General features: G+C 33.3%; 1 protein-coding gene across 1 annotated transcript; it reads left to right on the forward strand.

Moving 5' to 3' along the window:
• The first annotated feature begins 879 nt into the window (after window positions 1-879).
• On the forward strand, window positions 880-13,483 carry LOC126827843 (cleavage stimulation factor subunit 1). The gene is made up of 13 exons (XM_050557409.2): window positions 880-1,048; window positions 2,240-2,367; window positions 2,909-2,980; window positions 3,940-4,032; window positions 4,439-4,479; window positions 4,926-5,048; window positions 6,140-6,262; window positions 6,750-6,825; window positions 7,808-7,887; window positions 8,677-8,832; window positions 9,404-9,548; window positions 10,817-10,897; window positions 12,422-13,483. The coding sequence occupies exons 1-13, from the start codon at window positions 996-998 to the stop codon at window positions 12,532-12,534; spliced, it is 1,284 nt and encodes a 427-aa protein (XP_050413366.1). The 5' UTR covers window positions 880-995; the 3' UTR covers window positions 12,535-13,483.
• The last annotated feature ends 4,093 nt before the right edge of the window (window positions 13,484-17,576 follow it).

Below are 17,576 nucleotides of genomic sequence, written 5' to 3' on the forward strand. Positions count from 1 at the left end.
CATTCCCCCGACCTTTAGGGTCTGTCATTATGACTACATGGATCCGAGAATATTATTCAATACAAAGATTACGCTCGAAAGTAAGACACCGAGAAACTCCTATCCCTTTACACTAATCCTTTTTAATCCAAAAATCAATGTATGTAATTTTGATTTGAAACTATAGACATTGCCAAGCTAATTTTGCCCCTTTCATATCGATGTAAATTATAATTTTATAAGATGCTATTATTTCTGTTGATTGTGCATTTTCCAGGCCTTGCTTCAAATCACATATTTGGCCTCCTTGGTTTTTTTTAAAATGAATGTAGCCTTAGGCTAACACAAAATTTCACTTCTAAAAAAATGGATAATTGAAAAATCATTTAATGTTAAATTAATTAATAATAATGTCGTGGATGCCACCGGGATTTATTGCATAAAAACATTTTACAGCATGGAAAAGGAATAAAGAAAGGATAATCGTTATAAAGTTATAATCCACCCTCTTCATTTTTTAAAATTATTATTTATCATTTTTTATTTATAATTGGTGATTTTTTGAAAATGTTAAAATATTTCATCTTTTAACCATAGTATTCATTCTATGCTTAAAAGGTTTTTTTCTGGCAAGCAAGCCCGTAGAAATAGATCGTTTATGGTATAAGGGAAGCAACTCCGGTTTACGCTATTTTTAATAATAAGGGTTACCTCCCATGGATTATATATATGTCCTGTCTTGGATAAACAAATTACTTATTTATAAAACTGTCCGAATATTACCTAGTGTCGATCGTAAATCAAGCTATATATAATTTCTGAACATTGTCATACAGCCTGTTTTAAACACCAACTCCACAATAAAGAAATATTAGTAGCTCCAATGTTAAAATAAAATAAAATATTAGACTGGTAGATCGGGTCTTCATTTCCGTCTGTGTGTTTTCGCCGGTTTTGCACTTTACAAAATTGTAAACAAAAGCACGTTATTTTATTGTCTGCAAGTTTGTACAACAATGGGCGACTTGGAAATTAAACGACGCGAACAACTTTACAGACTGATTATCAGGTTATATTATTTGATATATTTAAACGGGCCAACGAAATTGTAAACCCCAAATTCTCACTGCATTTCTTTCGGTATCTTTCTGATCCATCGACTCTATCATAATCTATCTACTTTAGCCTTGAAATATTTACTCCCAAACTGAATAATAAACAATTTGCTTGCAAAATCTAAATCTATAATTTTCCTCCTAAATTAGTTTGAGTTAGGATAAAGAACACAGTGGTCGTTTCATATATGGCATAGGCAATAAACACAAAATACAAGTAAATTTTGTGCAGAGCAGGTGTGAAAAAATGTTTTGGCTTTGCTTTGGGAGGTTGGATGGCCGAATGGATAGCACCTACACGCTGTATCATGAGGTCTGTCATGATCAACTGGTGTGGTTTTGATTCATCGGTTGTAGGCCTACGTGACAAGGAGTAGGTTCGCCTGTCCAACCTCGTGGTTTTCTCTGGGTCCTCTGGTTCCCTCCCATGGACTGAAGACCTCTACGCGCAAGCGAATTATTGAGACAAAATTAACCATGTATTAGTCCCGAAATGACCTAGTTTGTGTCCAGTGGAGTTATACCCATCTCTCTCTCCTTCTTTCTCACTCTGATCTCTCTTTCCCACTCTCTCACTCTCTCTCTATCTCTGTTGTGACTTTAGTGGTTTAGCTATGAAGATAAGAGATGGTATACTATAGCATAGGTCTTTCTGGCATATGCACACGTGAACCACATATATATTATATACGACGTATGTATACCGGTAGTAGTAGTACTAAGTATTGCAGCAGGGATACACTCAAGTGAACCATTGTGATTGAATAACCCAAGCAGTATTCAATCAATTCAATGGTCATTGAGTTCTGTGTTTATTCTATATTCTATAATTATATAACTACATATGCAAATCTCAAAATAAGAACAAATTCAATTGTCATTAAGTTCTGAGGGCACTGTACTATCTAGATTATAAAAGCATCAGCATCAATAACGTCAAAATTAATCATAGGTTCCGCCATTTTTTTTTTACAAAAACAGTGGTTGCAGTTGTGACGTCATTCTGACAAAAGTAGTCCCTGTGGAAGCCATTGAATACAACCATCGGTTATTCAATGGCTGTATTCAATGATATTTGCTTGTATTTGCATGTAGTTATAGAATAAAACCCTTTATTTTATGTGTTTTTTGTCTTTTATTTTCAGTCAGTTATTTTATGATGGTTATAAAGAGCCAGCTTTTAAACTGTGTGAAATATTTAAGCCACATCCAACATGTCCTCCATCAGACCGTCTGCTACAGATAACCAAAGTAGCTTTTCAACTTGAAGATGGTAATACTTTGTACATAACAATGATTAATAGTCCAGAAATATTTTTGTCAGTGATAATATTTTCTTTTTAAATAGAAAATTTGTACATCTTGTTTAATAAAAGAGTATTATTAATGCATTATTAGTCAAGGAGTGTTATTAATGCATTGGGGAGGTGGGTGGCCAAATGGTTAGCACGTGCGCGCTGTATCATAAAGTCCAACCTCGTGGGTTTTCTCCGGGTCCTCCGGGTCCTCCGGTTTCCTCCCACTGCTAAAGACCCCTACACGCAAGCGAATTATTGAAAAAAAAATAACCATGTGTTAGTCCTGAAATGACCTAGTTTTGTCAAGTGGACACTAAACCCCATTTCTCTCTCTTTCTATTAATGCATTATTAGTCAATATTGCGTTTAATTAGTAATTAGTACTAATTATCTTGTTTACTAAAAGGACTATTGTCTTGTTAACTATCTTATTAATAAAATCAATGTTATAAGTTCCATAAACAAGATTCTTAAAGTAGGTGTCTTGTAATTTTGAAATTTGTTGTTAATTTACAGAGAAAAATGAGAAGAAACAGGCAGATACAGTTGCTCCAGGTTCTGGAATAGATTTAGAATTTGAAACAGAAGGTAAAATTATTAATTAATGTAATATTCTTCTAAACCCATATCCATAAAGGAACATTAGTTTTGCATTCAAAGAAGATTCACATAAATAGTTATAGAACTGTTAAAAAAAATTTAAGTTTTTCAAATCGAAATGAATTTTGGATAAATATATAGCATTAAACACAAATCATACATCTAGGGATGGTTGGGAAGGCCGGAAATTCCAACATGCTGAGTTAAGACTCCTTAATTATAGGTTTAAGGATTTGGGCTGAGGGTTTTAACTTTTAATCACCACTTAGCCTAAGCACTTATGATGGAGACCTAGTTTGTGATATTTCCTAATGTCATTAAGAAAGATATAATAAAAGTACATTCAATTTATATAAAAAAAAGATCCAGGAGGCATTGGTCGCTGTTTTGGTGGTTCTAACACTGGTGGTCTTCTGTACAGGTGTGGCCTGTAGTCTTATTGTTTCCATTAGTTTTATTTCTGAATAGTAATTGGAGGCTCTTGAGATAGAGCCACATTAGTTTGTTTCTTATAATTACTAGAGACTGGATTATTTGGCCTACAGATAAACAAAATGTATATAACTTCAGTTATACGTTAGGGGGATTGGGTGGCCGAATGGTTAACGCACGCGCGTTGCATCATAAGGTCTGTCATTGAGTCAAGTGGTGTGGTTTCGATTCTCCGATTGTACATGACAAGGAGTAGGATCACCTGTGCAACTTTGTGGGTTTTCTCTGGGTCCTCCAGTTTCTTCCCACTGCTAAAGACCCCAACACACAAGCGAATTAATTAAATAAAAATTGAACCATATGTTAGTCCTAAAATGACCTAGTTTGTGTTGTGGACATTAAACTCTCTCTCTCTCTCTCTCAACCATTTTATGATAAATTAAAACAGATATTTAATCTAGTAGTTCAAAATAACAATATAAAGTAAATTTTAAACTGTTTTATTTCTATTATAGTTCAGTCTATATCAGCCGAGGCAGCTCTGTATGAAACTTGTTATGTCACAGCTCATAAAGGTGCTTGTAGGACGGCAGCTTTTCATCATTCAGGTATACTATTTCTGTGCCTCTGATCGTCATTTGCATTTTCAGATCATTATCTATTTTTTCACTGCTTAATCCACGCTAGGATTAAAAAGAGGCCTATCAAAAGATTTTTACCCTGGTTGTACTGGCGTGTTTATGTCATCGGCTGAGGATGCTAAATGTTGGGAAAAGTTTCAGTTCTTCCATATAATTGAATCACATAAAATCATTCCTGAACGGTGCAAAATTTTGAGGCGAAACTTTCAGACAAATTATTTGGGCTATTTCTCCAAACTGTTACAGTACACGGTCAAACTCACTTTTGTCAAGTGTTCCCTGTGAGATCTGGAAATGTGTCTTTAAATTTTGAAAAATGTATGCATCTTCTGCCTTGTACATGATACCTGTCTGTTTTGTTTGTTTTCTTTAGGTCAGATTATTGCCACTGGTTCCGAAGATGCATCAATAAAGGTAAACCAAAAATTATAACCACCTGTAGGAGATTTAATTAGTTTTAACCTTTTCTTTATGCGTGTCCTGGTCACCGTTGATCAGGCACATCTAAGCCTAGAATATGAATGACCACCGTAAAAAGGATACCACAATGACCAAACCCAAATTGTCATTATCTGGGGCCTGCTTATCAGGTCATCACTCATCTTAAACTTTCTGTAGGACCTGGCTACCAGGTCCAGTTTTATTCTTAGAATAGCTGTAATCAAAATAGGCTTCAGTGAAGTTCAGTCAGCTGGTGACCATAGTAACCAGTAATAAAAGGATTAAGGTCATTTTATTAAACACAAATTCTAAAAAAGTTTTAAAGATCTGAAATGTAAAAAATGTGTTATTATAAAGGGAATTATTTGAAATATTTTATAGATTCTAAGGGAATTATTTTAGATAAATATATTTTATAGATTCTAGATGTTGAAAGAATGTTAGCAAAAAGTGCCACTCCAGCTGAAATGATCGCCATGGAAACACCTCAGCAACAAATGGAAAATCACCCAGTAATACGGACATTGTATGACCATAATGATGTAAGTTATTAGTAAATGATTGGAAATTTAAAGTACATGTAGAACTATTGAAGAAAAGAAGTATCTTTTTTACACTTTGAAACTTTTATTCAAGTTTCTGTTTGATTCATTTTACCCTGAGTCAATATATGATAGCTACATCAGACAAGGTTTTCTTCCCATTTGACATCTAGCAGTATAGGGCCCTATAAAACAGTAGTTATATAAAAAAAAAGTGGATCCCAACCTTGTTCAGTGGCCGAATGGTCAAGTGGCGTGGTATTGATTCCCCGCTTGTATGTGACAAGGAGTAAGGTTGCTTGTCCAATCTTGTGAGTTTTCTCTAGGTCTTCCGGTTTCCTCAGACTGCTAAAGAACCCTACACACAAGCAAATTATTGAAACAAAATTGCTGAGGACACGCCACATCTGCATTTATTCTGTTCAGTGAGATTTCCAACATTAGGTGTGTAAGGTTTAATGCATGAGCCACCCCTTTTCACATAAATCTTTGATAAACCCTAACATCGTCCATCATAATCTGAAAAATTAGAGCAATTCTGATCAAAACTATGGTACATCAACTCATAACATGATGATCACTCATAACAGAGATCCTACTAAAAAAAGACAACGACAGACAAGAGCGTTCTTCTGTCAAAATATAACATATAATTCCTTGTCAGTCTCTTTTTGGGGGGTTGGGTGAGCCGAATGGTTAACGTGTGCACGTTGCATCATAAGGTCTTTCATTAAGTCAAGTGGCGTGATTTCGATTCCCCGCTTGTATGTGACAAGGAGTATGGTCGCCTGTCTAACCTTGTGGGTTTCTCCGGTTTCCTCCCACTGCTAAAGACCCCTTATGCACAAGCGAATTATTGAAATAAAATTGAACCATATGTTAGTCCCAAAATGACCTAGTTTTTGTCTAGTGGATGTTAAACCCCATTTCTCTCTATCTCAGTCTGTTTTTGTAACACTTTGGGCAATGTTTAAAATAAACTGCTGTTGTTAGTTCTTGTCGATGATTTGTAAGACTTGGAAACATCCATTTATCACAGACCACATCTTTATAACTGGAGATATTCATGTGTTTAATCATTGTTTTCATAGGAAGTTAGCTGCCTAGATTTTCACCCATTCCATCAGATTTTGGCCTCTGGTAGCAAGGATTACAGTATAAAATTCTTTGAATATTCCAAACCATCAGTTAAAAAAGCCTACAAAAGTATACAGGTATGTACATGTAGTATCAGTCCATTTTATGTTTTAAAACTATCATTTTAGACAATCAGAAGTTTTATTTTAGAATATTTTAAGAAAATCAAAAGTTTTTATTTTAAAACATTTTAGGAAAATCAAAAGTTGCTATTTTAGTAAAGCAAAAGTTTTATTTAAGTAAAGCAAAAGTTTTATTTAAGTAAAGCAAAAGGTTTATTTTAGTAAAGCAAAAGTTTTATTTTAGAAAAGCAAAAGTAGACCTAGTATTTTAGAAAATTAAAAGTAAGCCTATTACTTTAGTAAACCAATAGTAGGCCTAGTTTTTTAAAAAAATCAAATGTAGTATTTTAGAAAATCAAAAGTATTTTTGTGGAGAAAATTTTTTGGCTGAGAATATTAAAATATGCTAAAACTAAATCTAAAACAAGCTATTACGAAAGGTTTGTTCGAAACGATAACAAAATTTGGAATTAAATTTAAATTGTATATTTTCTATTAATAGGAAGTCAGTCCAGTTCGTTGTATATCATTTCATCCATCAGGAGAATATTTATTAGTTGGTGTCAATCATCCTACATGTAAGTTTCATCAATTGTAAAGTTGAATATTAATTTGGGTATACTGTTTACAAATTTTAAAATATTTTCTTGACAAACAAACTACATTAACTAACAAGAAAAGTGGATTTGTTGCTTAAAAACATTATTTAACATTCATGAATTCAACAGTAGTGTCATTCTTAGTACAACCATCATTTGGCAGAACCACAAATACTTGACTCAGATTTTATGATTTAAAGTCCTCAGCAACAATAGTCTTGAACATGAGGTATGGACGTATAATGCAATTGCCCTGTCCGTTGATCTCTCCACACTTGCTTGTCCGTTCTTTATAGGACACAATTTTCTACAAATCTTTTTCAAACTTTAGGATAATGGTTCTTACAAGTAGACAATGTTTGGGATTGAAATTGAGCACAACCGATATTTTCACTCCAGAGTTATAGCCCTTTAATTAGCTTAATTTTGCTTGTCCGCTCCGTAGAGCCCACAATTTTTGACGAATCTTTTTCAAACCTTTGGTTGAAGATTCTTATCAGTAGATGACTATTGGGATTAAATTGATGCACAATCCCTATTTTCTTTCTGGAGTTCTACCCCTTTAATTTGCATAATTTTGCATGTCTGATCTCAAGAAGCCACAATTTTTGTAGAATCTTGTTCAGAACTTACGAGTAGACGACAAATGGGTTGAATTTGAGTGTAATGGCTATTTTTGTTCCAGAATAATTTTGCCTGTCCAGTCTTTAGAGGCCACAATGTTTCCTTTCAGATAAGTTTGAATGCTGTCTATGACTCTCTTTTTTTTTCAAGACTATATTTTTTGCGTGGTTATCTTGATAGAATAAAAGGAGACAGTATGTAACCTACTGGACTGAAGTGATTTACAGTAAATACAGCAAGTTTACACTGATAAGATACAATAACTTCTTAATATCTTCCTGGCCACTGATTAGATTACAGTTTCAGGGTTGTAATTAATAATTATTTATATTTTCAGTAAGATTATACGATGTGAACACATTTCAATGTTATGTAGCCAATAATCCTTCATTTCAACATACAGCTCCAGTTACAGATGTATGTACAATATTATTATTTAAAAAACTTTTATCTTTTCAAAATTTTAATAGAACTCACAGCAGTCGATACAGATGTATATACATCTATTTTCTGACTGTCGTCTGTTTGTCTGTTCAGGTTTGACGGCTACAATAGGGCTGTCCCGAGGCTGAAATTTGGTGTATAGGGGTAGCTTGGACTGGGGAGAAACATAGGCTAGGTGGCGTTGGCCAACCACTTGCGATTTCAGAGTTGCAAACACAACCAGGGCAGCGTTGGGTTATCCACCAGTAATTATTATTTTATTTAAAAACTATTCTCTTTTCAAAGATTTAATAAAACACACAGCAGCGGATCACAAAAGTTGAAAAACAATTGAACAGGCATTGAAAAACAACTTGAATATTTTTCTGATCACTGGCCAGTAACATATAACAAATAGCTTTGAAAACCTTCAAATTCGAATTTTTGTGTGAGCAGAAATATTTGGATTATCTATTGAATATCAGGGGTTTGGATGGCTGAATGGTTAGCATTTACACGCTGTATCATAAAGTCTGTCATTGAGTCAACTGGCGGGGTTTTCGATTCCCCATTTGTACGTGACAAGAAGTAGGGTCGCCTGTCCAATCTCATGGGTTTTCTCTGGGTCCTCCGTTTTCCTCCCACTGCTAAGAATCATGTGTTAGTCCCAAAATGACCTAGTTTGTGTCAAGTGGTCGTTAAACCCCATTTCTCCCCTCTCTCTCTATATATATATTGAATATCACCATGGTTACAGTTTTTTTTTTTTTTTTACTATTTTAGATCAGTTGGTCACCGAATGCCAATATGTTTGTAACCTGTAGTAAAGACGGAGATATTAAATTATGGGATGGAGTCAGTCAGAAGTGTTTTAATACTTTTAAAAATGCTCACGATTCAAGAGAAGTCACATCAGTTCTGTTCTCAAGAAATTCTAAGGTAAATTGCTTCCAAGGCCAAACTAAATTAATTTTGGGGTCTACGTGGTCTTTATAAATAAATATCCACTTTAGTCCCAGGAACAATATTTTTGTTTAAGATTTCAAACATACAAAACTTTGAATTAAAAGCTTTTGAGAAGAGCAGACAAACATTTTTTGTTTTAATATTTTTTTCCGCCCCTAACATAAAGGAAGAAAAATTTGAATAGGTGTTCCCAAAGAACAAAAGTTCAATATGGTGTAGCGATGGTTTAAGCCTATAACACTTTAAAAATGTTAATTGAAATGCTAAAAAAATTAAAGTATATGCTTTCTGAGCTCTAGTCTCCTTTTACTGATCAATGTAATTTAGTCAGATAAAGCCGTAAATGTTACAAAATTAATACAAAATTGATATTAGGACTTAGAAACATATTGTTAATTAGTTATGATGATGGACAAGAATACTAATTTAATTATGAGCTTACAGAGTAATTTCCTTGTTTTTAAATATGTCTAGAAATCTGTTCAGGTTTTTTCGTGTCTTTAGTATGAATTATTTAAAAATATTTATTTTCCCCCTTTTTCAGTATGTTTTATCTAGTGGTAAAGATTCATTGGTTAAACTATGGGAACTGTCAACCAATCGTTGTTTAATCGTTTATACTGGTGCCGGAGCGACTGGTAGAATGGAGCATCGAACACGAGCCACTTTCAATCACACAGAAGATTATGGTAATGTTACATAATTTATTATGGGTAATCAGTTTTAAAAGCCCCTTTCGTCAACTCTTTAACGACAACAATGTCAAAACAATTGTTAGGCCCAAAATTGGTGTCAAAAACAAATCATCTAATACAGAAAATTATGGTAAAGTTACATAATTTATAAACACTTGGGACCATAAACCCACATGCTAATTTTGAGCAATCAGATTTGAGAGCTCCACTTGTCAACTTAGCTGATATCAACAATGTCAAAACAATTTTTAGGACCAAAATTGGTGTCAAATGTCAGTTTTATATTCCTAATCTCTAAAAAGGGGGGTTGGATGGCTGAATGGTTAGCGTGCGCGCGCTGTATCATAAAGTCTGTCATTGAGTCGACTGGTGTGGTTTCGAATCCACGGTTGTATGTGGCAAGGAGTAGGGTCGCCTGCCCAACCTCGTGGGTTTTCTACGGGTCCTCCGGTTTCCTCCCACTGCTAAAGACCCCTAAGCGCAAGCGAATTATGTAAATAAAATTAAACCATATGTTTGTCCCGAAATGACCTAGTTTGTGTCGAGTGGACGTTAAACCCCATTTCTCTCTCTCTCCCTAATCTCTAAAAAAAAAAAAAAAAGCTGATAATTATTCTGAATGTATGTACATGGGGGTTGATGGAAGTGGGTATATGATCTTAAATAATTTTAGGCTCCCTCAATAATTCAGATTGTGACTGCTAGGACTAACAGGATATATTGTGCTATGGAGTTCAGCTCTCTTCAAATTTTATGAGTATGGTAGATTTACTGTTCAAGGATGTGATCAAAGAAATTAAATCATTTTATTTATTTTTTGCATTGAAGATATTTTTGGATTGACAATATATATATGTTCATGGCAGGAACACTTTTCGAAGAAAAGCTCAAGTTAACAAAATGTCTCTCAATATGATAACTATAATCAGACCTAGTTCCTAATACACTTGACAGGACGCCTCAAGTTCACAAAAATAATGTGTCTTTTTATGAAGCCATGACAATAAGGTGTCTTTATAAACGAAAACCATTAGCAGAGCCAGATTCTAATACAAACACTTAGATGAGATAAAAAATATAATAGTAAATTTATGATTCATGATACATTGCTAACAATGTGTACAATCCAATACAGTTTATTTATCAGATTGAAGACATATTTTTGGATTGACAATGCATGCATTTTTTTGATTACCATTTAATATCTGAGTTACAAAATTACTTTATAAAGAGTTAATTTAGTTATTATTTTATTTTTACAGTTTTATTTCCTGATGAAAAAACAACAAGTTTATGTTGCTGGGACTCGAGAAATGCTGAACGTCAGAGATTGTTAGCTTTAGGTAAGTTAAAACAAAGAATATTTGGGATTTATCAAACACCTTTATAGATAGAGTAAATTACATCAGGTTTTAGTGCTGGGTATTGCGACTGCAGTCACAACGCGTTATGCATTGCGATTCAGGTACTACGATATGATTCATATCATGATTCATAACCAGGTCACTATTTACCAAGACAACAGCAGAATAAATGAATAATTGAAATTTTTATGGCGAGAATTTTTATTCCTGTCAAAGTCAAAGAAATAAAACTGTTTTATATCACGGTATTCATATGGATCAAAATAGAGACCAAAACAGTTTAAGTGTGTTTAATTAAGTTACTGAAGTGCCGAAAAAAAACATAGCAAAAAAAATCAATTTAGAGGCTCACGAGAAGGTGAATCACGATACATCGATTTAACGATATACCGTGCCAGCACTATCAGGTATACCATAAGACTAAAAGCCTTTTTTTTTGTTGCTATACCTGCTATGTGTGCAATTATAATAGAGAAATTTGGCCAATATATATGGTGATTTTAGTTGTACCTCACATTTTGAAGTTTGTGTTGGACACGTACTAAAAATATCAACAAAAGATAAATCTCGGGCAGCAAACTGACAAAAACCTGACATTGTCTGAGAAAGGTAGCTTATTTCCAGGCCGAATTCTGTTGAACTTTGGCGACTTATATCCAAGCTTAATTTTGTTGAACATTGCACAGATTCAGTTAAAATACAATTATTTTAAAACATTTTTGTTTTTAATGGAATGTTCATAAATCGGTTTTCATAATCACACAAATGGTATCACCATCTTCTGCCGCCACTGGGACTACATGCTAGTTAGTAGGCTTTAGCAGATTCAACATGAGCTACAAAACTCAATGTAAAAAAACATCACTGTTAAAGGAATGAAGCCTTTAACTCTGTATCATCCACAGTCTTCAACATTGCAAACACGACTTATTGGTCAATTTAAATCAACATTGATGTTGTGATCTTACTGAAGACAGATGGGCTTCTGATATTCAATATTTAAGACAAAATGAAAATTTTAAAATTAGCCCACAAATTGTGTGCAAAATCCGTTCAAGCGGCATATGTATGAAGCGACTCAATGAATAAGGCTAAACATATCCCGTGTAGGAGAATACTACCGGTGTAGACTGAAATAACCAGACGCCAAAGACTGACATTCAATTCTGACTCATCACATATTTCGTCGAACATGACTGATTAGAAATTACAGTAAAAACAGAAACGATTGAATATAAATCAGTTTATATCCATTCATATTACATTATTATATGCGTTGCGACCCATTTGTGTCCATTTCGAGATGCCAAAGAATAGTGATATGTCGAGTTCTAGTTCCATTTCAAAATGTAATTTCTTTATATTGGTCCATATATGTTTAGTTCTATTTCATCCCTGTTTACTAATAATACATAATATAACTTGTAATTAAATCAATAATAAATAATAGAACATGCAATTTAATCAATAATAAATAATGTAATTCTTTGTATGTATTTGCAGGTCATAATGGAGTAGTAAGAAGTATTGTTCATTCACCAACAGGTCCAGCGTTTATATCTTGTAGTGAAGATTGTAGAGCCAGATTCTGGTACAGAAAAGCTACAACTGATTGAAAATCAAATCATGGAATACAAATAAATCAATTAATGAGACAATATGCTTGACTAAAAAAAAGTCTGTGTATAAAAAAAAAATTGAGTCATTTTGCATTAATGATGCATGCATGGTGTTTGAAATTCTCAAATCTAGAGATAAATTGTCAAATTTTGGAATAAATGTATCATAGATCTAAAGAACCTGTGTAAAGGATTAGTGCCAATTTGCATTTATGGTGCGTTGTGTTTGAAGTTCTCAAATCTTTGAATACATTGTCAATTTAGGTATAAATGCATGGAGGGATCTTTAATTGGAGCCAATGTATATTCGTCATGCTTGATGCCAGTCAAATCGTTGGCTAACTTTTTGAATTCAGAATAATTATATACAGTAATTTAAGTCAATTTATATCATTTGTGCTTTTATTTCATGTGCGAAAAGTTTCAACTCTGTGGCTGAATAGTTTTAAAGAAACAGTATTCATGATGAAATTTATCTTCAAAGGGTATGAAAGTCAATTTATATTGGGTATGCTTGATTTCATGGTTGAGAGTTTCGAATCTGTGGTTGAATATAAGAGAAAATAAACCATTTTTGGTATTTTCTTTCAAAGTCTGTGTAAACTCCAATCAATTTGTTTCAATTTATTTTAGGTTTGAAATTGTCTTGTATTAGTATAATGACACTGTATTAACTTTTGATTTCAGTAAACAATCAAATTGACATGTACATATTAGTCTATATTTTTTTTTAATTTTGGGGCTGTACATTCATCCATTGCAGTGAGTTGTAGCATATTTTGAATATGATATTGAAAACAACTTCTTTAATCTCTTTATAAGATGCATTCCTATAGAAAATATTAGTATTTTGTAATTAAATTTTCATTCATTCTATTTCATTTATCTGTTCATTTAGACCATACAAAAATAAATATTCTGGTTCTCAGACAGTCATTCAAAAAAATCTGTGTTTGTTTTCTCTTTTCTTTTATTATTTGAAATAAATGAAATCAAATGAAATTGGGTTAACGTTCTACTTGTTCTACTTCGACTAGGTTTATGAATAATCAATAACCCTTGGAAAAAGAACATTTTATAAAAAATCTTTTTTTTTTAAAGTTCAAAGTATTAAAGACTAATAGTGATATAAACACCTGTGGCCTACACATCATTTTCATTTACCATAAACAGGTCATGCATATGGAAAAAAAAAATAGAGAAACTAATCCCTCGCATAAATAAATAAAATTAATTGAAATAAAATAAAGACAACAAGAATTAGTATCCGTGTAAAACATAAATAAAACAAAAAACAGTCATATTCCCTAGCGTAAAATTCGAGTAAAAAATAAAATGCAAACATGTATACTCGTGTAAATAAAAATAAAATAATTTATAAAAAACATCAAAAATCCGTGTAAAGAAAATATAACCCTTAGCGTAATTAGATAAAATAATCCTATTATAAAATAAATTAAAAAAACAACAACAATCTGTGTTTAAAATAAATAATAAGAAATTAATCCCTCGCGTAAATAAATTTTGAAAAATAAAATAAAAACAAATCTCCGTAACAATCCGTGTAAAAAATAAACAAATGGAAAAGATAATTTCTCGTGTAAATAAATAAAATAAAATACAAAAAATAAATGTAAAAAAAAAAACAACAAGTATCCGCGTTAAAAATAAATGATAAATAAATGATACCTGGCGTAAATAAATTGAAAAAAAAATAAATTGAAAACAAGTCCATAAAAATCCAGTTAAAAATAAATGAAATATGTAAAAAAAACAACAACAATATCCGCGTTAAAAATAAATGATAAATAATACCTGGCGTAAATAAATTCTACAAAATAAAATAGAAACAAAACCATAAAATCCGTGTAAAAAATAAAGAAAAGGAAAAGACAATTTCTCGTGTAAATAAATAAAATACAAAAAATAAGTGTAAATAACAAAGAAAAGAACAAAAGTAGTCCCTCTCGCATTAAGACAAAAAACAAACAAAACCACAAATATCCTTGTAAAAAAAATAATAAATCGATAAAAGAATCCCTCAGGTAAATAAATAAACTAAAATAATTTTTGGGAACAAAAAAAAAACGGTGGTAAATAAATTTCCGCAGTTATCTTTTAAACCCCGCGGTTCCAGTCTTGGGGCTCTGCCCGAAGAGCGAATTGAAGAGCTGCGCGCGTCACGTGACGTCGACAATTAGTTACCAAGCGAAACCATTCCAGCAAAGGCCGCAAAGTAATTCAACTGAAGATATATCTTTAAGAGAAACAGCGTTTTCTGGACTGCACAGGCCACAAAGTAATTCAACTGAAGATCTGTTTAAGAGAAACAGCGTTTTTCAGCAATAGTATAGCATAGCATATTTTCCTGAAATAGTTTTGTTACATTATTGTAAGTATAAATTACTTGTCGCGTGGAAATCTATTTTACGCGTTCACGCCCTTTTTAAACATATAAATTTAAGTTTTGGGGGGAATGCGTAATTTTATCTGCGCTTTGTCCACGTGATCTAAGTTTCCGTTTTATATGCGGTGTTAGATGTTTTTTTTAAATTGATTAATATATGCCGCGATCTAAAATTTCCAGTAAACGCGAAAAACTCAGGGCAAGTTCTTGTAGGAATGGAATTGCAAACACACGGTCTTCTTCGTGTAAAGTTTCTTTCGAGCGGGGATTGGGGGGGGGGGGGGTCAATAATTTATTATCAATAAAGTTATTATCTGCTTAGAGATTAGATGTTTTTTTTTTAAATTGATTAATATGCCGCGATCTAAAATTTCCAGTAAACGCGAAAAGCTCAGGGCAAGTTCTTGTTGGAATGGAATTGCAAACACGCGGTCTTCTTCGTGTAAAGTTCCTTTCGTGCGGGGATTGGGGAGGGGGCAATAATTTATTATCAATAAAGTAATTATCTGCTTAGAGCTGCTGGTAAGCTCCAATAGGTTTTTTAAGATGCTGGTAGTGGTAAGTTTTGATAGATTAATAAAGACAAGTATGACCAAATGAGTTTGTTGTTTATTTTTATATTGTTAATTATTGGTAAGTATTCACCTTTTAATTTTAAATAAGTCAGAGGCTAAGCTGAAAAACGTCAACATAATTTTATTTTATTATCAATATGCACACTGTCGGAGGCGATGATATTATTATTTAGGATAGTAAATAAATTATGTACTATCGTAAACAATAATATTGCCCCAGTAGTTATATGCCCCTATGCAAATAGATATAAACACACTTACGCATACGCAAACCATAGTTTTAAGCTGTTCCCACCCGCATCCCCATCAATCAGCTTCCATTGAAAGCAATTAAGTAACCATGGAAATTTATGCATCCCGCTCCCCCACCCCTTCGCCCAAACACACATAGCCTACATACACTTTCACAAATCCTTTGTAAGTAAGTATACCGACCATCGGCATATATCTGTGGATTAAAATTAAATAAAATATGAGATAGGCCTATCTACTTTCACAAAATGGCGCCAAAATAGTGTTTGGGGATAACAGATAAAAAAATATCATTTATTAGCCCTATTTTAAAAAACTAACATAGCACGCTTTGCTAAAATGAGTTACATTTATTTTCCCAATCCACTAAAAAAAAGAAATCATTTTTATTCATGTATCTGCCCCTCGCCACCCCCACCAATCCCGCGCCATTGTAAATCTTAAGTATTAAATAGTCCGGTTTTCGAGGACTAAACTCTTGCGCCGTCCCTAAGAAAACGCAAAGTGAATGCGCGAATCACGTGACGTTAACAATCAGTTACGTGTAAAACCATTCCCGCAATATAATTCGACCAGAAATAATGTTAAAGATAAAAAAAAACATGTAAACCTTCCGGAAATTATTATTTTACATTAATGTAAGTATAAATTACTGTGGAAGGTTGGGTGGCCGAATGTTTAACGCGTGCGCGTTAGATCATAAGGGCAATCGTTGAGTCAAATGGCGTGGTTTCGATTCGCCGCTTGTACGTGTCAAGGAGTAGGGTCGCCTGTCCAACCTCCCGCAACCTCGTGGGTTTTCTCCGGGTCCTCCGGTTTCCTCCCATTGCTAAAGGCCCCTACCTGCTTTCGAATTATTGAAATAAAATTGAACCATATGTTAGTCTCGAAATGACATAGTTTGTGTCGAGTGGACATTAAATCCAGTCTGTTATCTAAAAAGATCATGTGTGTAAATGTACGGATATTTTTGTGTTTCAATTATTTATTTATTAATATGTTACATGTCACTGTCTGCTATGAATCATAGTATGATGTAAGTAAGATGTTGGCAAGTTCCCATAGATGTTGTAAGACGTTGGTTATTTCCTGTAGATGATCTAAGATGCTGCTCGTGGTAAGTTCTGGTAGATTAATAAATAAAAGTTTGACCAAATGAGTTTGTTGTTTATTTTCATATTGTAAAATCGGTAAGTATTCTCTTTTCAATTTTAAATAAATAAATCTATTCAAAGCTAAAGTACCATAGGCAGGTCAAAACAATTTGCAACAACACTGGTTAAAACAACATACCGAAAACGCTGGTCAACACACCACACTGACACCACTGGTCAACACAACATACCGACATGTACCACTGGTTAAAACAACATATCGACATGCACCGCTGGTTAAAACAACATACCGACATGCACCACTGGTTAAAACAACATACCGACATGCACCCTTGTTAAAACAACATACCGACATGCACCAATGGTTAAAACAACATATTGGCATGCACGACTGGTTAAAACAACATAAGGACATGCACCACTGGTTTAAACAACATACCGACATGTACCCTGGTTAAAACAACATACCGACTGCACCAATAGTTAAAATAACATACCGGCATGCACGACAGGTTAAAACAACAACCGACATGCACCACTGGTTATAACAACATACCGACATGCACCCTGGTTAAAACAACATACCGACATGCACCAATGGTTAAAACAACATACCGGCATGCACGACTGGTTAAAACAACACGACTGGTTAAAACGATATACCAACATTGATTAAAACAACCCACAATA

Source organism: Patella vulgata, chromosome 7 (assembly GCF_932274485.2).
Source record: "Patella vulgata chromosome 7, xgPatVulg1.2, whole genome shotgun sequence".
Taxonomy (NCBI): domain Eukaryota; kingdom Metazoa; phylum Mollusca; class Gastropoda; family Patellidae; genus Patella; species Patella vulgata.

Excerpts from the sequence above, each read along its gene's own strand:
- LOC126827843 (XM_050557409.2), top strand. The coding sequence starts at position 996 with ATGGGCGACTTGGAAATTAAACGACGCGAACAACTTTACAGACTGATT. Across the intron at positions 2,368-2,908 it reads AGCTTTTCAACTTGAAGATG|AGAAAAATGAGAAGAAACAG; the intron begins GTAATACTTTGT and ends GTTAATTTACAG. Across the intron at positions 5,049-6,139 it reads CATTGTATGACCATAATGAT|GAAGTTAGCTGCCTAGATTT; the intron begins GTAAGTTATTAG and ends TTGTTTTCATAG.